Here is a 26,040-nt window from a genome sequence, read left to right as displayed (position 1 = left end):
GGTTTTGTCTGACGATTTCTTTAGGTCAACTTATTTCCATGTATGCCCTGTCATTGTTTTCGTTCTGGAGTAATTTTTGACAGAAGACATAAGCTTATAAACTCCATATGAACAATGAAGAGTAAGAAAAATGAAGGCCATCAGGTTTCTTGACCTTTCCAACAATTTGCATAACTTAATAGATTTATTGTTTACAAAATAAGCAATCCTACCATCTGCATTTAGAATGCTTTACTGAGTATGTCTGTGTAATAAAGACAAAGGCAGCTGGCTTCTTTGCTTGGGATAGTGGTTAACTACAAAACTTTGATCTCTCTTATAAACACAGCTGTCATCCTGTCATTGAGCAAAATCCAGACAAGATTAGACTCTGGCCAAAATTAAGGTTAATCTTTGCAACCATCTCAAATAAGAGCTTTCTAATACTGTTTTAGGAAATCTCAACTTTTGAGACAGTGTACAAAGGAAATAGGTCCCAGACAACCTCTGAAATAAGCCAGAATCAACTAATGATGAATTTGACCACAGTGATAAGAAAATGGAAAGTCACCAAATGAGTTCATTTTGGTTCGTTTCTGTTTAGACTGTAACCTTAAGAAATTACTTTTCTTAGTTCACATCAAGTTTAAATCAGACCAAAATAAGTTGCTTTTTAATGAACTTCATGTTAATATTTCTTTGGTCTTTCTTTCACTAATCCTAGTGAAAACAATGTGTTCATTAAAATAGAGCAGATGTATTTTATTACAATTATTATATTAAAATTTATTTTGATATCCATCATACAAAAAATCATTTTTCAGTAATATTTAGACTCAGGAGTTTTATATATATTGCCAATTTTTTTTTAGGTTATTCTCCTTAGACTTGAACACTAGTGTCTCAAGCTGCTCAATCATGCATCCTCTCCAAATTGCCTGTTCCTGGAGAACATCTGTGCAAGAATCTCTCCCTGAAATATGTGAACTCAATCTATTAAGAGTTCCCTGGTACTTGATCAGGAAGTCACATGTACATCTGCTTTAAAAGTTTTATGACTTCCTGGATTTGCCTGACAAATACATTACACTCGTGTTTGAGAAGCAGTTCTGAAATTGTGAAGTATCATTGATTAGACCCTTCCTGTATCTTACCACATAGATCTACAATCTCTAAGATTCATTCTATGCATATATAATCTCAGCAAGACCTTGGATCATTGCTCCTCAAACCTACTAAAGAAAAATACCTGGGAAAGAAATAATTTCATATTATCACTATCAAATCTCAGAAATGGCAATGTTTTTAGAATCCTGAAATAATAGACACCTCAAAATCAAATTTGTGTACATATTTCTAGCAGACATTGAGTTAATGTGTCCTGACATCTGCCACCTCCTACCCCTAAAATTTCATAATAGAAAGGGGAAGTGAGACTGCCAATAAGGCATTTTGCCTTCAGACATGGTGATGTTTGGTGTCCTTATTCAGAAATCTGGAGAAAGTTAAGTTCCTAATGTTAATACATCCAGGTGGGTCTTTCTCCTTGGTGGCTTTATGTGGTTCTGGGTTTACCTCTGGTACTGAGATGAAAACCAGGGTACTTTAACCATTCCCGCCATAGTTACATAGGAAGCAAGGCTTTTTAAGCACAATAGATAAGGAAAACCAATAGAATGTAGCCTAGAAAATGTAAGGGGAAACATCATGTTAGACTGGAAATGTGGGATATTTCTGTAGACTTCCAGATATAGTTTACCTGTTTTCATTTAATATGCCTGTTTGCTCAACACTGTATATACATTTGTCCAATTATTATTAGATGTCTGTCTGTCTGTCTCTGTCTCTGCTCTCTGTCTCTGTCTCTGTCTCTGTCTCTCTCTCTCTCTCTGTGTGTGTGTGTGTGTGTGTGTGTGTGTGTGTGTGTGTGTGTGTGCCTGCTTCTCAACTTCAGGAAATAGCTTATGGAAGGCCCTGGGTTTGGTCCCTAACACTGAAAAAAGTAGAAATTAGAGAAGGAGAGAAGAGTGATCCTCAAGCTGGCAAACACCGTGAACCACTTTTCTGAGCTGTTGTACTCAAAACTTCTGGCCTAATCTTTTTTTTCCAGTATTAGCAAAACTCTAAGGTTATTTTGAAGTCCAGAAACAGCTTGGAGAGGAAATGTTAACGCTGAACTGGTAGAGTCCATCTAAATGACTATCTGACGTTGTGATTCAAAATAACCTGACCGCTTGACAAAGTCCAGGTGCTGAGTCATTTACTGAAAAAGCCAGGAAGGGTTAATTAAAAGCAGCTGTAGTAGCATCGGTCACTACATTTGTTAAAGCGCACTTTGCTTTTCAGAAGATTTACATGCTATCGAAGGTGTGCAGAACTAAGCAAAGACTGGTGATCAAGTCCTACCTCATGTCTACTCCAAGCAAATGAGTGGGTCTGGTGCTAAGTTTAGGATCTCCAGAATTAGATAAACTAGTTAATCCTATACTGTTTGTGCTGCCTTGCTCTCACGAGAAAACGTTCAATAAAGGCTCTGGCACGGCCTCCTCTCTGGAACAAGATCTGGCCTTCCTCTTGTGTCTGCCTTCCATGGAGCTCTTGCCTCCTCTTCTTGGTTAAGAGCTACTTCTCCTAAAGCATTGTTGCAAAGCTGTTGTTGACTGCTAGAAGGTTGCTAACCATGTCTCTATTGTAATCACCCTTTTAATACTTATTTCTCCTTTAAATAAGCTAAGGTATCAGAGGCCAGGGAAGTTTGACTCCCTAACTGACAACTGTTTGAACCTTCCCTAGTGTTTTGGCTGCCTTGAGCAGAGGACCATCAGCTCAGCAGCTAGCTGGATTACCCTCATGCCAGCAATGGCCGCTTTGAAAAATACACAGATGCTTTGAGGAAGCTAGCCAGGAACCACAGCTGCTTGCTATTAAATCAAAACTATACTCTTAAAGGCCCTGTCCCAGTCACAATCATTTTAAACATCTTGTAAGAAGCTTTCTGCCATCAAAAAAACCTCTTGATCAACTCTAGGTTTGCCTTTTCTGCCCCAAGCAGAAGAAGAATACTGCCCTTAATGGCCCAGCAGGCCTCTGATTGATGGGAGCCCAGCCCATCATTTCTGTGATTGATGCAAACACTTTTTTGCTGTGGGAGCATTGCTGGGCTTACTTTCTGAGTTGGCCAGAAGTCTGCCTTTTGTACTGCCCTGTGCTGTGCAACGTGAGGTCCTTAGAAGGCTTCTCTAGAAAGGTCTTTTCTTGCCTGCTTTCGATTTTCACCCACAGCAGAGTGGGATGACCAGGTGACATGAAGAAGGGACAGCAACAGAAGCAGCCAGGGGGGTTCATGAGAACAGACAGGGCAGAAATGGTGTAGCATGAGTGGGGCAGAAGCAAAGAAAGTGAAGGCTGTGAAGAACTGAAGAATGAGCATGTCAGGCTTTGATTACTAGAAGAGTTTCAGAGAATATCCAAGCCTAAGGACCACGAATCCTCGTACCCTGGGTCAAGAGCTGTAATGTTTGTCCTAATACATGGACATTCATGGCCTGTATGAGAGGAGAACTGGAAGATGTCACCCACTTCCGCTTGCTGCTGTCTGCTCTCTGAAGCCAAAGATGACAATTTCCATGGGTGTTGGTTGCTAATCCCCAGAGGTATTCAGCCTGGCTCAGAAACCTCTAAATCCAAGGTTCAGAGCTGTAAGCCATTGAGTCTGCTAGTCCAGCCTGTAGGCCTTGGGGACTCATCTGAATTTGCCAGCCCCAGAATGACTTCCCACCTACCTATGATTCTTACCCAGTGAAAGGGCCCTAGCTAGCTGATGAATAATTCTTTCAATGCCATTAACTTCTTTGTATCATTACCTAGTCACCTCCTTAAATAAAAGTCCCATGAGTAGAAATGAGATATATTTTTTCCTCCAAAGCCCAATATATATACATACAATATACATGCATACATACATATCCTTCAGAATTACAATTGGCTGCCTATTGCTTTACTGGGGACTTTCTGTCTAAATGTCTTTAGGCCCCTTGAGGTGATGGGCTTTCTAGAGAAGAAGAATCTAGTCTCCTACCATCAGGATATAAATTTATAGTCCAATGTTCTGGACAGCCTTGGGAAAATCAGATCACTTAGCAGGAGTAGTCTAAAACAGACACACAAGAGTACTTAGTGTGGAATTCCTCCCCTTAGCCAAGTCTCAGCAGAGGGTTACACCACTACTGTTAAGGAATGGGGCCTAAAGGAGAGGATAAGAATAAGGGGTACTCCATTCTTCCTGTGGACCAATTCAGCACACCTCTAGCTTTTCCATCTCAAAGCAGGGATAAGTAAAAATGGGAGGCCCATTTCTCATCCTTTCTCCCACCTAGGAACTTATCCATGATAAGATTAAATTTCAATCACCTACAAAAACAGAAAGAACTCATGAAAATTCTTAAGATTTTTTTTCCTGAGTGACAGATACAGTCTCTACTCTTAAAGTCAGTGTTCATTATGATATGCTCAGTTTACTGCCAAAACTCACTACAGCAAATGAAATCTGGCAATATGTTTTATTTTTTGCCAGTGGGAGGAAATCTGCACAACACCATATATGTCAGAAAACTCCTGGTAGTTGGCCAAAACTTGTAGCTATGGAATGTTTTTTATTAGTTCTTGAAATTCTGGTATTAAAATGAGAATGGCACTGCTGTCAGGAACTATGGATGATTGATAAATACTCATCAAAGGTCCAAGAAGGCAGACAGAATTAGTCGTTTTTTTCTGCTGACCAACGGAGACATTCATAAGTTGACAATCCTATTCTATACACACACAAACACTTTACTCACAGATAGACCACAGCTAGAGGTGATTTTTGTCTCACCCCTTTACCCACTCTTGAATTTTCCTCTTCTGACCAGGAGTCCATGTTGGCTCTGGAGAGACAACATAGTCTGACAAATGAAGATGTGTCTCAGAAAAGCTGACTGAACCCCCAGAGTTGTGAGTGGTACCTAAGTCAAGAGTTCATGGAAGATAAAGATGTGGAAACATAAATGTCATTAGGTCTAATTGTCATAATCAACAAATGCTTATTAAGGGTTTGTTGAACAGCAAACATTCAGCTGGAACCTAAGGAAAGATCAAGATGGTCTCTCCTAAATTGGTATCCAACAGGGACTATGCAAACAGACAAGTATAGTATTTGCTAATAGAAAATTAAGCAGAGCTGGCTGGAAGCATAGATTCAGACAAATGACATCCTTGGGAAGATCAGAGAAACTAAGGATGGAATGGTAAGACTTCTGCTCATGGTTGGGAGATGGGAAGTTGTAAGAAAGCCTTTCAAAAATCCATGATAATGAGAAACAACAAAATAAAGTAAAAACTCAATTTTTCCATCGGAGTACCAAGAAGCAATGAAAATGTGACCTTAATGACACAAGTTCTGGAGAAACAGATCTAGAGATGCACAGAAGACAAAGCTCTAGGAGGGAAACGAAGGTGGAGAAAGAAGAGCATTCTGCAAGAAGACTTGAGAGGAGAAATCAGGTGGGACCTTGCTAACAATATAAGTTGGGGACAGACTTGGGTCTTGAAGGCTCCTATTCACAAAACTAAATCCCCCGCTAGGCTGCTAACAGAAACAGTGTGTGCATGTTTTTGGCAAGTGTTCACCAGATCCTGCACAAAGACAATCATCCCCACGCATGTGGCAAGCAAACTGTTGAAAATCAAAGACATGATGTGAAAATGAGCAGAAGTTAGTCAGACAGTGGTTGGGAGCAAAGATGTGTGTTCCAGGCAGAAGAGACAACATGTTTAAAGAGCCACAGTAAGTGATTCCAGAAAAGGAAAGAAATCAGACACACAGAGAATAGTGAAGAGTGAGGCTGAAGAAGTGAGCCAGCAGCTGAAAATTGGACAGAACTTGAGATGTGGAAGGAAGAGTACAGTTGTCACTAGACTCGGGAGCTGCTGCGTGCCTGGATGATCAGACATAACTGATCATCTGTAACTGCTACACAGTAGAGTCTCATAGACCCCCTACAGCTATGCAACTTTTCCAAGCTTGCTTACTTAACAGTCACACTTGTTATTTTGTTCCAAATAGAATGATTACCCTAAAATAAGATTCTCATCATGTGACTCCCCTACTTTTACTCTTTGTGGGAGTACCACCCAGACCCCAAATAAATACATAGAGACTTATTCTTACTTCTGAATGCCTGGCCTTAGTTTGGCTTGTTTCTTGCCAGCTTTTCTTAACTTTTCCCATCTACCTTTTGCTTCCAGGCTTTTATCTTCTCTATTCTATATTCCTTTCTTTCCTCCTTACTTCTTGGCTGGTTGGGTAGCTGAATGTAGTCTTCATCTCCTCTTTCTTATGATCCTCCCTTTCTCTTCCTCCTGTTTATTCTCTCAGCACACCAGCCCTGCCTATTTTTTCTGTCCTGCCTAGCTATGGGCTGTTCAGCTCTTTATTAGACCAAGTGGGTGTTTTAGACAGGCAAAGTAAAACACCTTTACAGAGTTAAATATGCAACAAAAAGAATGCAATGCATCTTTGCCTCATTAAACAAATATTTTGCAGCATAAACAAATGTAACCAACTTAAAATAATATTCCACACACTTTACTTAAATCCCCTCAGTGTCTGTGCTACTGGTGTTATGTTCAGGAAGCAGTCTCCTGTACCAATTTGTTCAAGGGTACTACCTACTTTCTCTTCTAAGAGGTTCAGTGTGGCTGGATTTATGTTGAGGTCTTTGATCCATTTGGACTTAAGTTTTGTTCATGGCAATAGATATGGATCTATCTGCAGTCTTCTACATGCCAGCATCCAGTTATGCCAGCACCATTTGTTGAAGATGCTTTCTTTTTTCCATTGTATAATTTTGGCTTCTTTATTGAAAATCAGGTGTTCATAGGTCTATGGTTTATTATCAGGGGTTTCAATTCGATTCCATTGGTCTACCGGTCTATTTGTGTGCCAATACCGAACTGTTTTCAGGACTATAGCTCTATAGCAGAGCTTGAAGTCAGGGATAGTTCCTTTATTGTACAGGGTTGTTTGGGCTATCCTGGGTCTTTTGCTTTTCCATATAAAGTTGAGAATTGTTCTCTCAAGGTCTGTGAAGAATTGTGCTAGGATTTTTATGGGGATTGTATTGGATCTGTAGATTGCTTTTGGCAAGATTGTCATTTTTACTATGTTGATCCTACCTATCCAAAAGCATGGGAGATCTTTCCATTTTCTGGTATCTTCTTTAATTTCTTTCTTTAAAGACTCAAAGTTCTTACAATATAGGTCTTTCACTTGTTTAGTTAGTGTAACCCCAAGGTATTTTATGTTGTCTGTGGCAATTGTAAAACATGATGTTTCTCTGATTTCTTTCTCAGCCTATTTATCTTCTGTATATAGTAGGGCTACTGTGAGTTAATCTTATATCCTCCCTGTAGGCATTTCAGACAGATCAGATACGACAGGTGTTCTGGCACTTCAGAGTCACAGAATACTAAGTGTAACACAGCTAAGATGTAAAGGTATCCTGGAGCTCGGGAGCCACAGAATACTGAGTGTTACACAGCTCAGATGGAAAGGTATCCTGGAGCTCAGGAGCCAAGGACTACCACAGGTCGCAGTAAGTTTAGCAGTTTACAGCCCTGTCTCAGGGGAAGGGCTTCCCCAGTGTATCGACTCTGCTCTGGCAGGAGAGGGTCTTCCAGCTGGGGATGTTCACCCAGTGTAGCAGTTTTGCTCCAGCAGGAGAAGGTTTCACAGGTGAAGTTGCTACAGTTTAGCTTTGCTTCCGGGAGAGTGGAGTGTAACAACTTCACTCTGCTCGCTCTGCTCTGCCCAGGGTCATCTCTGCTCTGCCACAAAAGAAGATCTTCACCCAAAACTCATTGAAGGGGATTATTGGGAGGGAAGAATCCAGGAGAGTGGCTGAGAGGACAGCCAGGTAGGACAAACAGCCACAAGCTGAACAGACACAGGATTTATATAGGGCTTCCAGGCTGGAGATTGGTCAGATTTTAATCTCCTATTCAGGGATTGGCTAGTTTTCTGCACATGGTTAGAGTCAAATTTGGCTTTGGTTTTAGGGCCAAAGTGTGTTTCCTTCTCTGGTCCCTTTTAGCTTTTTGGCTCTAGTTTTAGGGCCAGGGTGTGTTTCTTTCACTGGCTCTGATTCCAGGGGCAAAGTGTGTTTCTTTGGCACTAGTTTCAGGGTACATTTCTTTGGTTCTGGTTGCAGGGCCAAAGTGTGTTCTGTTCACTCTGTACAAGGTGTGTTTCTTTGGCTGGACCTTTTTCCTACACTCCCACTTTGCTGAAGGTGTTTTTCATCTGTAGGAGTTCCCTGGTAGAGTTTTTCAGGTCATTTATGTAAACTATCATATCATCTGCAAATTGTGAAAGTTTGACTTCTTCTTTTCCAATTTGTATCCCCTTGATCTCCTTTTGTTGCCTTATTGCTCTAACTAGAGTTTTAAGTACAATATTGGAGAGGTATGGAGAGAGAGGACAGCTTGTCTTCTTCCTGATTTTAGAGCAATCGAATTGAGTTTCTCTCCATATAGGTTGATGTTGACTGTTGGTTTGCTGTATATTGTTTTTATTAGGTTTAAGTGTGTTCTTGCTATCCCCAATCTCTCCAATAAATTTATCATGAATGGGTGTTGGATTTTGTCAAAGGCTTTTTCTGCATCTAGTGAGATGACCATGTGGTTTTGCTTTCTCGGGTCATTTATATGGTGGATTACATTTATGGATTTTCCTATGTTGAACCATCCCTGCATACCTGGGATGTAGCCTACCTGATCGTGGTGTATGATTTTTCTGATGTGTTCTTGGATTCAATTTGCCAGTAATTTTTTAAAGATTTACTTTATTTATTATGCATACAGTATTCTGTGTGCTTGCAGGCCAGAAGAGGTTACAGATGGTTGTGAGCCACCACGTGATAGCTGGGAATTGAACTCAGGACATCTAGAAGAGCAGCCAGTGCTCTTAACCTCTGAGCCATCTCTCCAGCCCCCTCAATTTGGGGGTTATTCCAACTTTTTGTACTTGTTGAGGCTTGCTATGTTGCCAAGTATATGATCAATTTTAGAGAAGGTTCCATGTGGCACTGAGAAAAAGGTATATTCCTTTTGTGTTTGGATGGAATGTTCTATAAGTATCTGTTAAACGCTATTGGGTCATAACTTCTATTTGTTTCTTTGTTAAGTTTCTGTCTGTTGGTCCTATCTTAGTGATGAAAGAGGGGTGTTGAAGTCTCCCACTATAAGTATGTGAGGTTTTATGTGTGATTTGAGTTTTAGTAATGTTTCTTTTACGAATATGGATGCCTTTGTATTTGGGGCATAGATGTTCAGAATTGAGACTTCATTTTTATGGATTTCTCCTGTGATGAGTATGAAATGCCCTTCTTCATCTCTTTTGATTCATTTTAGTTTAAAGTCTAATTTGTTAGATATTAGGATTGCCACCCTCATTTGTTTCTTGTATGCAGCAGAAGGATGGATTCTGTCTTCATATCCATTCTGTTAACCCGTGTCTTTTTGTAGGCAAGTTAAGACCATTAATATTGAGGGATATTAATGACCATGGATTGTTCATTCTTGTTTGTTTTGGATTTTGGTGGTGGTGGTAGAATTGTGTGTGGATTTCCATCCCTTTTTTTTTCTTTTTGCTGTTGGCAAAGTGAGATTATCTATTACCTATGTTTGTCTGGTTGTAGTTAAATTCCTTGGATTGGAGTTTTCCTTCCAGAACTTTCTGTAGGGCTGTATTAGTGAATATGTATTCTTTAAATCTAGTTTTGCCATGGACTATCTTGTTTTTCTCCATCTATAGTGATTGAGAGCTTTGCCGGGTATAGTAGTCTGGGCTGCCATCCATGGTCTCTTAGTGTTGGTAGTATATCTATCCAGGACCTTCTGGCTCTCAGAGTTTCCATGGGGAAATCAGGTGTAATTCTGATAGATTTGCCTTTATATGTTACTTGATATTTTCCTTAGCTGCTCTTCATATTCTTTCTTTATTCTGTATGTTTGGGGTTTTGATTATTATGTGATAAGGGGACTTTTTGTGTTCCACCCTATTTGGTGTTCTGTAAGCTTCTTGTAGTTTCATTGGCAGGTCTTACTTTAGGTTGGGAAAGTTTTCTTCTATTAATTTGTTGAATATGTTTTCTGCACCTTTGAGCTGGGTTTCTTCACCTTTTTCTATACCTATTATTCTTATGTTTGGTCTTTTAACGGTGTCCCATAGTTCCTGGATATTTTGTGTTAGGGATTTGTTGGACTTAAGATTTTCTTTGATTGATGAATCTATTTCTCCTGGTACATCTTCAACACCTGAGATTACCTCTTCCATCTTTTGTATTCTGTTGGTTATGCTTACATCTGTAGTTTCTGATCATTTACCCAGGTTTTCTTTTGCCAGCATTCCCTCCGCTTGTGTTTTCTTTATTGTCTCTATTTCAGTTTTCAGGTCTTGAACTGTTTCCCTCATGTGTTTGATTGTCTTTTCTTGGCTTTCTTTAAGAGATATGTTTATTTCTTGCATTTTTGGTTTTTTTCCACTTATTTAAGGGATTTTCTCATGGCCTCTGTCATTTCCATGAAGTTGTTTTTGTAGTCATTCTCTTCTGCTTCATCTGCTTTGGGATGTTCAGGTTTTGCTGGTGTAGAGTCCCTAGACTCTGGTGGTGTCATATTGGTTTTTCTGTTGTTGAATGTGTTTTTATTTTGTTTTCTTCCAATCCCTTCTTCCAGTGGGTGCAGAAGGAGTCTCTTCCTCTTCTAGTAGGTATGGGACCAAGGTTCCCTTCCTGTGGGTGCAAGCAGTTCCAGTACTCTGACGGCTCTCCTGTCGTCCCATGGGTGGAGAAGGCGACTAGGATGCTGTCAGTCTCTGGGTGGGCTGGACCCCACTGGGATGGGATCAGCAGTGAGCAGTCCCCAGGCCTCAGGTGGCTCTGGGCAGGGTCCGGGAAGCCAGAACTCAGATTTTAAAAGTCTTCAATTGCCCACTGTTTTCACTCTGCTTCACCTTCACTGTTCCATTGTGATTCCTAGAGTAGATATATTGAAGGCAGAAAGGACAAACTGGCAAGGAAACTCAGAAGCAGCCAGAGTCATAGAAAAGGAGTGGGAGAGGAAGACCAATCTGCCTTCGTGAAAAATTGAGGTTTCTGAACTGGAAATGGTGGTCAACTTTGTTAAATGTTATTTAAGGTCAAATTGATTAATAAGCAAGAATCTTTCGGTGACATCATGAAAGTCACAGGTGACCTTGAGATCAGTACTGTGGCTTATGAAAAGTTCAGCAATGAATGAGAGGAAAAATTTTAAGAGAGGAGAAAATTTTAAGAGAGAAGCTGGACAACGTTTTGAAGAAACTTGCCTGAAAGGGAGGTAGGAGACCATTTCATAGAAAAAGGTGAATTCATAGCACATTTTATTTTACTGGAAATGAGCCAATGAAAGGAGCATACTGATGGTGCTGGAGAGGAGGAAGTAACCATTGGAAGGATGTGCTCGGGTGAGTATTTGGGCACAGGTAGAAAGGAATTGTCTTTTCCTAAGAATAAGGAAAGTGTATCAAAGTAGTTGAAGGGAAGACAAGGTTCCACTGAGCCAAGATTCTGATGCAGATCAGGAATGGGTGTAGCAGAGGGACCACTGCAAGGGCACTTGAATTGAAAGGGGTCCTGGTGGGGGCCAGCCAACAAGACTTGTATGCTACGTGTAACAGTCACAGAAAAAACACTAAATGTTGCCAGATAAGTATGACATAAAAGGACAAGCAGACTTACAGAGCTGTTATAATAGAGCACAGGGTCCAAAGTGGGTGAGAAAGGACAGAAGAACGGGAAGGGAGGGGTGATGAAAAGGTAGACTTCTAGGAAATCTGTGAGGCTGTAGCTCCTAGAGATGGCAGGGAAACTTCACTCATGATGCCTCAGCATGCTGCCTAAACGAGTACAGCATCAATAGACATGTTAACACAGAAGAAGGAAACCTCCAGCCCTAAACAAAGAACTACAGGTAACTAAGATAGGATAAGAGCAGAGAAACTGTCTTCTCTGGGGATGAGCCTGTAGTTGATTATCCAGTACCAACTGGCCAGCCCTGAAATCATACACATACAAGTAGCACTAAATGGGCTGACCAAATAGCATTTATACATTTGTACATATATGTGTATATATGCTTATATAGACATTCTTGTGTGTATGTACATATATATGCATACATATATATGTATATATATATATATAGAGAGAGAGAGAGAGAGAGAGTCTATGAATTTGAGAGGGAGGGTGGGAGAGGTTAATAAGGGAAGAGAAGGGAGATAAGGGGAGAAATTATGTACTTATTTTGTAATTTCAAAAATGCAAAACAAAACCCAGGGACAATAAAAAAACTGACTTCTTTTAGCTCAAAAAAACCTATCAAAGTTAGGGTAACAAGAGAATAAGCTGGAAAGACTGAATATGTGGACAGATAGAAATGTTTCAGTAGAACTACAGGGTGGGTGAAGATACTGACAAGTTACAGGGACTGAAGACTGAACATCAGCAAGCTCTATGACTGAAGAGTAATGAGTAGGATATTTGGAGGGCAATTGAAGGAACTGAGAAACCAGGGCATCAATATCATCTCTAGACATTCAAAAGAGGATGAGTGAGAGTCCCAACTACAAGGATATCAAACCTTAGAGCTTGAACTCAGAACTATGCTGGTATGTTTACAGAGGAGGGAAAGACAATGACTAGAAGCAACTAGGAGCAAGGGAAACGGCTGTCTCTTCTCTGATGATCAGGAGAAGCAAATGAAGGCGAAGAAAAAAAATCACAGGTAGCAGTATCCTCAGGCAAGGCTAATGGGGATTTTACCCATAACTGATTTCAGTGTGTCAAAGCAAAGGGTTGGAAATTGGGAGTGACAGGTCATCATTGTAGAATATCATTTTCTGTACATGCTGTGGAGTTCATATCTCTGATTATACCATGATAGTTTTCGTACAGCTGCAAACCAAGCAGCAGGTCCTCTAGAAAGCTGTGCCCGTTTTCATCAATCTGTTAGGTGCTGCTCTTCAGGGCACACTTTAGCCAAGCCTTTATGAGACTATTAGTCTCTCCTTTATTTGTCTCCCAGACTAGACTTTGAGCAACTCTGCATCTCTGTTATCTGTTTATATTCGTGAACACTTACGCTTTATCTCTTCTTTTGTTCACTTCTGTATGCCTGTTTGTAACATGTTGAGTACATGTTTGCATAGATGGCTGAAGGGATGGATAGAAGGATGGCTGTTGAATGCCGAGGACCATGCCTGCATCATAATAAGCACTTAAAGTTGTATATTTAATTTATTAATGACTTTTCACTGAAAAGCAGCCTGACTGGTACTAATTGAGGACTCATAAGAAAAGAATAGCCTTTGCTCCAAGGAATTTACAGCCTACTGGAAAAATTCCAGGTCGTATGGACTTTATCAAGGGGAGAAAACAAAACATAAGTACAGTTGCCTAGAACTGTCACAGTGTTTATGTTATTTATATTCATGGCACAAGTACAATTTAGGCATACCTCCTTTTATTGTGGGTGGGTTTACTGGGCTTTCCAGATAATTGCTTTTTTTTCTCCTGACAAACTAAAGCTCTGCGGCAGCTGCATGGAGCATGCCTGTCTACTGGCCCTCTTTTCAACAGCGTGCGGCACCTTCAGGCGTCTGTGCCACATGCTAGTAATTCTCACAGGATTTCCACCTTTCTCATTGTGTCTGTTGGAGTAATTTGAGATCACCAACCACCGGTGTTACTACTGCATTTGAGTGCCACAAATCATCTAAGATGGCAGGTCTAACCCTTTAGCATTATCTGAGTCCTGACTAGTTCATCTACCTGTGTCTCCCTAGAGTCCCTGGAACACAGGAATGAAATTAAACCCTTAAGCTCACACATGGAGGTCTCTTAAGTTCCCACATGAAAAAAGAATCTCCTCTCCCTCACTTTAAACCAAATGCTAGAAAGATAAAGGTGGAAAAGCTATGCCCATTCTACCAGTAAATCGGGTTGTAAAGATAGAGGAAACCTTTTAGATATATTGATTTTTAAAAATTTTATTGTTAAAACTTGCAAATAAGAAACCACACTGGGAAAGAACTTGCTGAAAGTAATTAACATGAATGATAATAAAACAACCTAAACGAGCTTTGTTGTTAATATAGAGAAAGTTATTGGTCTGAATAGAAAGTCAAAACAGCCACATTATTTTCCTTAGCCAAAGCCTAACCCAGAACGAGGTCTTAATTATCTTTAGTTCTATGAAAACTAAAAAAGGTCAAGGCCTCGCAGAAGGCAAATTTGATGCTACCAGAGGTTGCTTCACTCATTCGGTTCGGGGAAGAAAATTGTCTTCATAACATACAAGGGCATAGTGTCTCACTAAGTGTTGATGCAGAAGATTCAACAAGTGAGCCCTGAGGTCTAGAAAAGATAATTGACAAAGGTCGCTACTCTATCCTACAGGCTTTCCACACAGCTGAAACAGCTTTCTACGGGAAGATGCCATGTCAGACTTTTATAGCCAGAAAGATTTCAATGCCATTGTCAAAGCTTCAGAAGCCAGACTGACTTTCTTGCTAGGACTTATTGAAGCTGGAGGGTTTATATTGAATCCAATACCGATTTACTCTTCTAAAACCTTAGGGCCCTTGAGATTTACACTAAATCTATTCTGCCTGTACTGTGTACATGGACTAGAGCACAGATGATATCATATCTGTTACAACATTGTTTGCAGACCAAAAAGAATTCAAAATTCTAAGTGCCACTAAGAACATTTGTGATCCATAGGCAGAGGTCAAAATGTCAATGTCAAGAAAATTTGAGCTGGCCATGGTTGCAGGCACCTGTAATCCCAGCACTTGGTAAATGGAGGCAGGAGATCAAGAATTTCCATTATGTGAGGTTGAGGCTAAGGTGGGCTACAGAACAGCCATCCCAAAGGGGAGAAAGGGGGATTTGCAAGAAGTGGATTCCAAAGCATGGATAGCTCGAGGTAATTCAAGATTCAATGGAGGTAATTGCAGATGTGGAGGAATACCAAGAGGACTGAAGTTAGAATTGGAAGCTGCCAGGTGGTGGTGGCACACGCCTTTAGTCCCAGCACTCGGAGGCAGAGGCAAGCAGATCTCTGTGAGTTTGAGGCCAGTGTGGTCTACAGACCAAGTTCCAGAACAGACTCCAAAGCCACAGAGAAACCCTGTCCTGAAAAACAAACAAACAAAAATAAAAAAAGAATTAGCGCCTGAACATGTGACTGAATTGTTTTTAATCTCATGAAAAATACTTAAACAGAGAAGTATGTTTAATGTTTAATTGCTGAGCAAAGAAAGTAGATCTCAGAGTGGAAACCGCTCCAAGAGAGGATGCAGTGAACGCCACTGAAAGAAGAAAGCACTGAGTATTACACAAATCCTGTTAAAGCAGCAACAGGATTTGAGAGAACTGCCCCTGGTGTCGAAATACGTCACTAATATCAATGAAATACTGTCACACAGCATCACGTGCAGATCAGTCTTTCATGAGAATAGTAGTTAATCAATGCCTCAAACTTAATTGCTGGCTTACTTCAAAAAATTCAGTAAATGGGGCATGGAGCTAAATGAAATAATTCACAAAAGATGAAATACAAATGACTGACAAACATTTTCTTAAATGTCCACCATCCTTGGCCACCATGGAAATGCAAATTATAACTATTTAGAGATTTGTCTTACCCCAGTCAGAGTGGCTAAGATTAATATCAAATGACAACAAATGCCATTCTCAGGAAAAGGGAAGCTAATAGGAGTGGAAATTAGTTTGGAGGGTCCCCCAAAATATACAAGAGTAGGGTAGAGGAGGGAGTCTAGGCAGGGCTAACTATCATTGAAAAAACACTAAAGACCTTTTGGAAAAGGCATAAGGAAATTGACTACTATAGAAGGTTCCTAAACTATATATATGCATATGTATGTATGTATGTAGTTCATAATTTAAATGAAGTTACCCTATTATAAGCCAACAATGGCCCTACTAGGTGCTAAAGGCACTATTGCTAACAAAAAACATAATACTAGGAATGGATTACATCTTTTAGAATTATTGAGCAGTGAGGTTCCATAGAACTTGGCATAAAGCCCTACTGCTGAAGACCCCAATTCAGAACAATTCCAGGGAGTGATATGTAAAATGCAGTATCAAAGTTTACCCAAAAGGGATCCTGATTTGGTTTGTCTGAGGTTACTCTCTGGAACAGGCCTTCTAAGAAGCATTCCCAACCAGTGCCCATGAATCACATTTAGAAAAACATGGCTCTTATCCTGGCATAAAAGACCCCTCATCAGCTCTTTGTGTCTATCTCTGCCTTGTTTCTTATTATTATCCATATCTGCTAACACCACCAAACAGCTTTCCCTTTGCCCTTCATTCAAGATTGTTATGTTTTGTTGTTCTTGTTGTTTTCTTTGTATTTTGAGACAGTTTCTCTGTAGCTTTGGAGCTTGTCCTGGAACTTGCTCTGTCGACCAGGCTGGCTTCAAACACTCAGAGCCTCCTGAGTGCTGACACTAAAGGCATGCACCACCACTGCCTGGCTCCAGATTGTCATTTATGGCAGAGGGGTGTGGGGGGGTGAGGGGTGGGGGGATGGATTTTGAGACAGGGTTTCTCTGTAGCTTTGGAGGCCGTCCTGGAGCTTGCTTAGTAGACCAGGCTGGTCTCGAACTCACAGAGATCGGCCTGCCTCTGCCTCCAGAGTGCTGGGATTAAAGGCATGTGCCACAACTGCCTGTTCAGATTGTCATCTTAACTCTTCTTAACGTTAAGTAGCTACTAAAGTTGGCTTCCCCTTCTTTGCTTGGACAGCTTAGAAGCATCTATTGTCTACAGCACCACAGCGCTCTGAGTCCATGTGGGGACATGTACCCATGGATACACAGGTGTTTGCCAGTGCTAATTCACACTGCCACAACTTTCACCTAAACCCTGCTCATCAAGACTCTGTGTGTCTTCACTGTTCTTTGGAGGCGGAGTTTTCCCCTTCATCTCTTCAGCACCTCTCTCTCTCTCTCTCTCTCTCTCTCTCTCTCTCTCTCTCTCTCTCTCTCTCTCTCTCTCTCTCTGTGTGTGTGTGTGTGTGTTTTCTTGGATATTTTTCAGACTTTTTAAAATTTAAATTAGAAACAAGCTTGGTTCACATGTCAATCCCAGCTCCCTCTCACTCCCCTCCTCTCCCGCCCCCCCTCCTAACCCCTCCAATCCCCCACCCAATCCCTACTCCACTCTCCAGGGAGAGTGAAGCCCTTCATGGGGGATTTCCAAAGTCTGTTATATCATCCGGGGCAGGACCTAGGCCTCCCCCATGTGTCCAGGCTAAGAGAGCATCCCTCCATGTGGAATGGGCTCCCAAAGTCCATTCGCATGCCAGAAATAAGTACTGATCTAGTGCCAAGGCCTCCTCACTGACACCCATGTTCAGGGTGTCTGGATCAGTCCTATGCTGGCCTCTAAGCCATCAGTCTGGGGTCGATGAGCTCCCCCTTGTTCAGGTCAGCTGTTTCTGTGGGTTTCACCAGCCTGGTCTTGACCTCTTTGCTCATCGCTCCTCCCTCTTGCAACTGGTTTCCAGTTCAGTTCGGGTTTAGCTGTGGGTGTCTGCCTCTGCTTCCGTCTGTCACTGGATGAAGGTTCTAGGATGGCATACAAGGTAGTCTCATTATCAAGGGAGGACATTTAAGATAGCCTCATCACTATTGCTTAGCTTGCCACTTGGTATCATCCTTGTAGATCTCTGGAAATTTCACCAATGCCAGATCTCCCCTCAAACCTATAATGACTCACTCTATTACGGTATTTCTCATCCTACGCTCTATTCTTCCCGAGACTCAACCTTCCTGCTCCCCCATGTCCTCCTCTCCCCTTCTCTTCTCCCTTTCACTTTTCCCAGCTCCCTCTCCCCTCCCCCCATGCTCCCAGTCCACTCAGGAGATTCTGTTCCATTCCCTTTCTCTGGGGTACCATGCTTATCTCTGTTAGGGTCTTCTCTGTTTCCCAGACTTTCTGGTAGTGGGATTGTATGCTGGAACTCCCTGCTTCATGTCTAAAATCCATAAATGAGTGAGTACATACCATGTTTCTCTTTTTGTGACCTCACTCAGGATGGTTTCTTCTAGTGCCATTCATTTGCCTGCAAATTTCAAGATTCCATTGTTTTTCTTTCCACTGAATAGTACTCCGTTGTGTAAGTGTACCACATTTTCTCTATCCACTCTGCAGTTGTGGGGCATCTAGGTTGCTTCCAGGGTTCTGGCTATTACAAATAATGCTACTATGAACATAGTGGATCAGACATCCTTGTTATATGAATGTGCATCTTTTGTTTATATGCCTAAGAGTGGAGTTGCTGGGCCTTGCAGTGGACTGATTCCCATTTTCCTGAGGAATCTCCATACTGATCTTCAAAGTAGCTGTGCAAGTTTGCACTCCCACCAGCAGTGGAGGAGTGTTCCCCTTTCTCCACATGCTCTCCAGCATAAATTGTCATTGGTGTTTTTGATTTTAGCCATTCTGATAGGAGTAAGATGGTATGTCAGAGTTGTTTTGATTTGCATTTCCCTAATGGCTAAGGGATGTTGAGCACTTTCTTAAGTGTCTCTCAGCCATTTTAGACTCCTCTATTGAGAATTCTCTATATAGTTCTGCAGCCCACTTTTTGATTGGCTCCTTTGGTGTTTTGGAGACTTCTTCTTGAGTTCTTTGTAAATTTTGGAGATCAGCCCTCTGTCAGATGTGGGGTTAGCGAATATCTTTTCCCATTCTGTCTTAGCTGGTTAAAGCGCCTGTCTGGTACTTTTTAGATTTTACAGTTAAAACAGCAGCTGCTCTTCAGCTGCATTCCCAGGCCTACATTGCAAACAGTATCTTGAACTACCAATCCCAGAATGCTGAGCGAGGGCAATGGGGCGGGCTCTCCGAAGTCACCGATTGATTGGTGGGTTCGGCATCTTTCTTCCGGAAAGGCCCCGGAGGCAGGAACTTGGGAAGGGAGTCGGGGTTCTCTACCGGGCTGGGAGGGGCTTGTGCCTGAGTCCCGGGGTCCCCATCCGCTGAGGAGATGGATGAGGATGGGCTTCCTCTCATGGGGTCGGGCATAGACCTGACCAAGGTTTGTAAAAGATGACTTACGCTTCCGGCGAACCGGGAAGTAGCTTGGCCAAGGGGCCCTGGTTCCCCGGGAGACGCCACATCTCCAGGCCCAACCTGGGCCCCTCTTTTGCTAGCCTGGGGAAGGGGGAGCCCCGCAGTCTACCTTGGAAGGGGTCCCTCGAGAGCTAAGTAAAGAGTTGATTTGCCTCGCAGCCTTCGCTCCCCACCTCACGTGACTCTACGCCCAAGGTTGACAGTCTGGGGACAGTGCCACTTCTAACACTATGTCTTTGACCCTCAAGCGCTCTCTCTCTCTCTCTCTCTCTCTCTCTCTCTCTCTCTCTCTCTCTCTCTCTCTCTCTCTCTCTCTCTCTCTCTCTCTCTCTCTCTCTCTCTCTCTCCCCTCCCTCACTCTATCCCTCCTCCTTCCCTCTTCCTCCCTTTTACTTGCGTGGGTGCCTGTGCGTGGTTTTGTGTGTGTGTGTGTGTGTGTGTGTGTGTGTGTGTGTGTGTGTGTGTGTAACACATTCTCAAACTTTTGCAGCCCCTGTCACTTTGACACACACACAGTTCAGGAAAACGAATCAGTGACTATTCTCAGCTCTCCGTGAAATCCATGTCACAGGGCAAGATCATGCTTTTTATGAAACCCAGATATCCAGAGGATTGCACAGTGTATGTCTCTCCTGTAAGAATCATATTTGCTTGTTTTTACATAACGCAGGTGCCTGCTATTCAACAGAAAAGAACCGTGGCCTTTCTAAACCAGTTTGTGGTGCACACGGTGCAGTTTCTCAACCGGTTTTCCACTGTTTGTGAGGAGGTAGGTCCTGTTTGTAAAGTAGCTAAGAAGTCACCTTCCACCTTTCAGGTTAATGGAGCGAAGCAAGAATTATAGTATTCATTTACTCACATTGCCATGACCTTCTCCAACTGTGTTAAGACACCTTGGCACCGCTTCGATTCTGTTACCGTCAGTCCTGTACCCTCCCTCAACTGAATTCATATTCTAGATGTTTCTGTGAGATAGTGCAATCAAGTTTGTTGTAATTATGAGACACACACACAATTTCACAGTTGATTTTTTTTTATTTTAAAGTTTCTTTTTCATTTTCCTACTCTAGAGATTTATATTTTAAGTATATGTTTGTGTTGTTAGTAAATTACTTTGCATTCTTCGAGCCAAAGTGGTTCAGGGAGGAAGCCTAGAAGTACATTAAAAAGCAAATACCCTCTGCAAATGTCTGGATAACTTGTGAAGTAAAAATTAAACACATAATTTTGAATTAGGTGCCAGGTCTAGGAACCCCTCCTGATCTTTGAGAAAGGTTTTTATTTGGTTGTTTGGTTTGGTTTGTGATTTTTTTTTTAAGGATGAGGAGGAAAATGGGGGAATATATGTTGAAATTGTATTAAAAAGGAAATAAAAGAGCCTTCTAGACGATTCCCAGCTGAGTCATTGCAATGTTATCTTACATTGTCTTGCATTAGGCAAACCCTTCACAAAGTTAGATGTTTGATTGTTAATGAGAATTGCCTGAAGACAGGAGACTTCTCATTTGTGTAAAATTGGAGCTGTTTATTAAGTTGTGGGTTGTGATTAAGGTCTTGAAGGGGTCGGCATGTGCTCTGCAGCTGAGCAGCATCACTAACCCGAACTTTCAGTTCTTATCAAAATGTCTTTAGCTTTTGCTCAAAATGTAATCACTAATGAGACAGTAAGGGCTCCAGTTCTGTGTATCTAACACATTACCAGCTCCAAAGACTGGGTGCTTGAAGACATGAGATTCCCTAGAAATGTAGCTTTGGGATGCTGGCAGTCAGTTCTGGGTCCTTTGCAAGTACAGGTACTCTCAGTATGCTCTCTCTTATACCACTGCTTCTCTAAGTAGAATAAGGAACCCACCAGGCAATAACCAGTGCGCCAAGATTGTCACCTTTCCCATTTATAACACCCCTCTCTTCACTCTAGGTTAGACTATATAGCAGCAAGAGCAAGTATTGATGCCCTCCAGTTGTGCAGTTGCCCTTGCTGAGTTCAACAAAACTAGCACACAGGGCTAGGAAAGCAATTTGATATGAGCTGCTCTTCGGCAAGGACAGCCCCTTGGCTTCGTAGGTCTTCCAGTTCTCACTGTCTGGAGAGTGAGTGTCACCTGCTTTGTCCCCTGGCTCTGTAGGTCCTCCAGTTCTCACTGTCTGGAGAATGAGTGTCACCTGTTGACAACTAGTGTCCAAGGTCTCGAGTTCCACTGTCTGATAGTCAGTGCCTTATGATGCATCCTTTCAACCTCCAGATCTGTTCCTAACTTTCCCCACGTCCTTCAATGTCCCCTAGTGTTTCCTTCACCTCCAGAGGAAAGCTTACATGTTAGTCTATTGCCTTTTCTCTTTCCTATAGGTTTATTTTGACAAGTTGAGTGTGTGTCTTTATGGTGAAAAACGTACTGCCTTGTCTCTTGTACCCTCTGGAATATGTAAATCAGGCTGCATCCCATGCGGGCTGCCCCACATGCCTTTTGGGGGATGGAGAGAACACAAATTCTAGACTCTTCCTTCTCAAGATTATATTTAGTTATTAACCACAGTCACCTTAATGTACGGGAAATCTGTTGAGCATTTCTCCTGAGCTTCTCTGCCTTTGAATACCTTCCCAGTCCTTCCATCCTCACCTCTTATAACTACTATTTTAATTATTTCCCCTTTTCCTTGACCTCCCTTCTACTGCTGCTGCTGCTGCTACTACTACTACTCACACACACACACACTCACTCACACACACACTCACACACACACTCACTCACACACACACTCACACACACACTCACTCACACACACTCACACACACTCTCACACACACTCACTCACACACACTCACACACACTCTCACACACAGACTCACATACACTCACTCACACACACGCACACTCACACACACTCACACACACTCACACACATACACACACACACACACACCTTGCTTTCTCTCAAATTTCATGGCCTCTACCCAAATTGGATTTTTTTTATATTACAAGTGAGATCATATAGTATTTGTCTTTCTGTGCCTGGCTTAGTTCATTTATTGGTATCCTCTGGATTCATCCATGTTGTAAAAGGTGACATATTTCCTCTTTCATAAGGTTAGAGTTTTCCCTTGTATGTATGTATGTATGTATGTATGTATGTATGTATGTATGATGTTTTGTTTATCCAGTGTGGTTTGTAGAGACTGATGTTGGTTCTGTATCCTGGTTGGTGATAATGCTATAGTGAACAAAAAAGAGCAGATGCCTCTTCCACACACTGATGCCACTTTCTTTGACTGTGCAACCAGAAGTGCAACCACTAGGTATTAAAGTAGTTACACTTTTCTTTTTTTTAATTTCTATACTATTTTTTTCAACTGTCTATATTAACTTACATTTCTTCCAGCAATTCAAATGAACTGCCTTTTCTATACCTTCATGCTAATTCTTGAATTATTGTTGATCTAAAAACAATGATCTTCCAATGGATGTGAGATGGGATCTCATTCTGTTTTAATTTGTTTTTTCTTTATGATAAGTGATGTTAAACATTTTTCCCCCAGGTATCCATTCCATTTCTGTGTCTTCTATTTTTTTTTTTTTTTTTTTTTTTTGCTTTTTCGAGACAGGCTTTCCCTGTGTAGCTTTAGACTGTCCTAGAACTTAGTCTGTAGACCAGGCTGGACTCAAAATCATAGCGATCCACCAGCTTCTACCTCATGAGTACTGAGATTAAAGGCGATCAGGGATGTCCTTCTGTATATATGTTTCTCTTAATTGGTTGATTGCGAGGAAGTATAGGCAGAGATGAGGAGAATTCTGGGAAGAGGAGGCAGAGAGAGGTGTCGAAGGAGACATCCTGTAGCTGCTGAGGGAGCAAGATTCTTCAATAACATAAGACCATGTGGAAATACTTAGTTAATAGAAATGGGTTAATAATGAAGAGAGAGCTACCCAATAAGAAGACTAAGCCGTGGAACAAACAGTTTCTAATTAATAAAAGTCTGTGTGTGTTTATTTGGGACCAAGCAGCTGTGTGTCCCAGTGGGACAGAAACTCTGTCTATAGGCATGTGCCACCACCGCCCAGCCTCTTTGTCCATTTTTAAAAATGGAGTTATTTGCTTTCTTACTGTTGAGTTGTGGTTCTTTATAGATTTTTTATTACCCTGCTATCAGATAGACAGTCTGTAAACATCTCCATTCCACAGGGTGTCTCTTAACCCTGCTGACAGGTTCGTTCTGTGCAGAAGCTTTTTGCTTCAAGTACATTTGCTGTTTCTGCTTTGGTGCTTCTATTTCTGGGGTCATTTCCAGGAAAATCATTGTTCATACCACTGCCAAAAGTTCTTCTCCTGTGTTTTCTTTTTCTGGTGGTTTTAAGGTTTCAGGCCTTACATGTGAGTGTTCTAGTTATGTTGCATTGTTTTTCATGCATGGTATGTGAACTCTTCAACACCATTTGTTGAAGAAACAGTCCTTTTTTTCAATTGTGTGTTCTTGGCATGCTTGTGAAAATCAACTGATCATAATGTTCAGCTTAATTTGGGGAATGTTCTATTCCCCGGCCTGTTTTGATCAGTGCCATGCTGGTTTGGTCTGTGTAGCTGTCAGTTTTTAAATCAGTGTGGTGGTTTGAAAAAAAAAATGTTTACCCAAGGGGAGTGGCACTCTTAGGAGGTGTGGCCTTGTTGGAGTGGGTGTGGTCTTGTTAGAGGAAGTGTGTCACTGTGGAAGCGGGCTCAAGTTACTGCCCAGTGTCTCAGTTCACTTCCTGTTGCCTGTGAGTTAAGATGTAAGAACTCTCAGCTCCTTCCCCAGGACCTTCTCCAGGTAGCATGTCTGACCACATGCTCCTTGCTTCCCACTGTAACTGTAGTGAACCAAACCTTTGAAGTATAAGGCAGGCAGCTGGCTGGTTACCTTGGGGAATGGTGTCATATCAGGAGGTCGCTGTTGCTCTCTGCCTCTGGCAGGTCTGGCTTGCAGCAGCTGCTACAGTCAGGTCAGCCATGGTGAATGGCCGTCCCTATTGGTGAGCCCCGCAGACCCTCCATCTCTGCCAGGTAGTGTAATGCTTCCAACTGTGCGCATCTTGTTTCAGTTTGCCTTTTGCAATTTGAGTGTGTGTGTGTGTGTGTGTGTGTGTGTGTGTGTGTGTGTGTGTGTGTGTGTGTGTGTGTGTTCCTGTATGAATTTTGCAATTTCTGTTTTTGTGAAAAATCCATTGGAATTTTGGTAGAGATTGTTAAATCTATAAACCATTTTACATCATTTGTGCATTTTAACAATATTCTTCAAACCAATGAACACAGGATATCTCTATAGTTATTTGTGTCTGATTTCTCACAAATGTTTTAGAGCATTTGGTTTCTCTCTCTCTCTCTCTCTCTGTGTGTGTGTGTGTGTGTGTGTTTCTCTCTCACTCCTCTTTTGTTTTTTTTGAGACAGAATTTCTCAGTATAACAGTCCTGGCTGTCCTGGAACTCACTTTGTAGACCAGGCTGACCTTGAACTCACAGAGGTTCGCCTGCCTCTGCCTCCCTGGGATTAAAGGCTGGTATACACTGGTATACAGATCTCATATTCTTGGCTCTGCATGGAGCTTGGATCTAATGAAATGACTTACTGATTGGCATATGAGGTGAGCCTTGGGGATGGATCTGCAAGGGAAGACCTAGAGTTTGAGTCTAATAGGTCATCCTAAACCCAAAGGCACAGGGACTGACTTGGAATTGTGATTGGCCTTGAGTCTGAATTTGCAGAGTTTGGTTTTGCACCTGCCAGTCCTGAGCCCTGGGACTTCTGGGATAGGTCTGAATCCTGAGTTTGAGGGCAGAGGCTTCGCCCACTCTGTCAAGTCTGATGGTTGGATCTGCAGCAGTCATCTGAAAGCCTTGGTTTGTGAGGGCGTTAGAGCCTGCTTAGGTTTGGCCTGGATTCTGAGTCTACTGTGTTACTGTGGCAGATGTGGTACAGACATCCACAAGGTGAGTGTGGAGTATGGGATAATGGGTACTGGCTGTTACTGTGGGCCACATGTCCAGAGACCGCATGTGCTGGCCTGGATGACAGGTCTGCAAAGGTTGTACTGGGCTAGGTTCATTAGCACATGAAGCTCTGGAGCCAGACTGGAGAATAAGGCTGTAGGGAGCAACCTGGCTGTGTTTTTGGGTGTCAGTCTGGTGTCTTACAGTCAGAGGTAGAAACCTGGAGCTGGGACAGGCCTGAAGCTTAGGCTGTGTGATCTGCCTGGCTTTGAGCTGAGCTAGAATCTAGGGCAGACCTGAAACCTGAATTCACAGAAGCTAGCTTGAAGGCTGAGTCCAGGGCTTATTCTGTCCCAGGGTAAGCCTTGTTCTGAGAGCAGTCCAGACCCTAGGCCCTCAGGGCAGCATGGCCCTGTTGTGGGTCTGAAGACCATCTATGGCGACTAGCCTAACCCATGGACTGTCTTGACTCTTCGGTTGATTTGGAGGTTGAAAACACTAGCCTTGAGTTGTCAGTGGGCCAGGCATGAAGTTTGACATTCTGAAATCTGACCAGAAGATGGGCTTCAAAACCCCATCTTCGGTACTAGCCAGGTATCTGGGACCACCAGGGCTTGTACGGTGCTGGATTTGACTGGGGTGGTCTTTGTGTAAGTTCTGAGGCAAGGTACTGCTAACTACCCAGCCTTTTCCCCAGCTAGAGCTGTGTCCTCACGGCTGTGCTGTGTGGGGTTTGGTGAAAAGTGAGCTCAGGGACATCAGCGGTCGATGTCATATTCAACACACTTCTCTCTTAATGCGTCTTCCTTGAGTTCATCAGGCCACTGTAGTGCTCACCTGACTTCCT

General features: G+C 42.1%; 1 protein-coding gene across 5 annotated transcripts in view; it reads left to right on the top strand.

The window, feature by feature from the left end:
- The first annotated feature begins 19,047 nt into the window (after nt 1–19,047).
- Nucleotides 19,048–26,040, top strand: part of Washc3 (WASH complex subunit 3) — a 45,351-nt gene continuing 38,358 nt past the window's right edge. For all 5 annotated transcript variants that reach the window (XM_040755124.1, XM_005067974.4, XM_005067973.4 and 2 more), the window contains exons 1-2: nt 19,048–19,197; nt 19,903–20,001. In XM_040755124.1, the coding sequence (XP_040611058.1) occupies nt 19,147–19,197; nt 19,903–20,001 (150 nt within the window). In that variant the 5' untranslated portion in view covers nt 19,048–19,146. The remainder of the gene's footprint in view (nt 19,198–19,902; nt 20,002–26,040) is intronic.

The sequence above is a fragment of the Mesocricetus auratus genome, unplaced genomic scaffold, assembly GCF_017639785.1.
Source record: "Mesocricetus auratus isolate SY011 unplaced genomic scaffold, BCM_Maur_2.0 Super-Scaffold_100011, whole genome shotgun sequence".
NCBI classification, from domain to species: domain Eukaryota; kingdom Metazoa; phylum Chordata; class Mammalia; order Rodentia; family Cricetidae; genus Mesocricetus; species Mesocricetus auratus.
The sequence above is the reverse complement of the archived record's forward strand: the minus strand, read 5'-3'. Positions and strand labels throughout refer to the sequence as shown.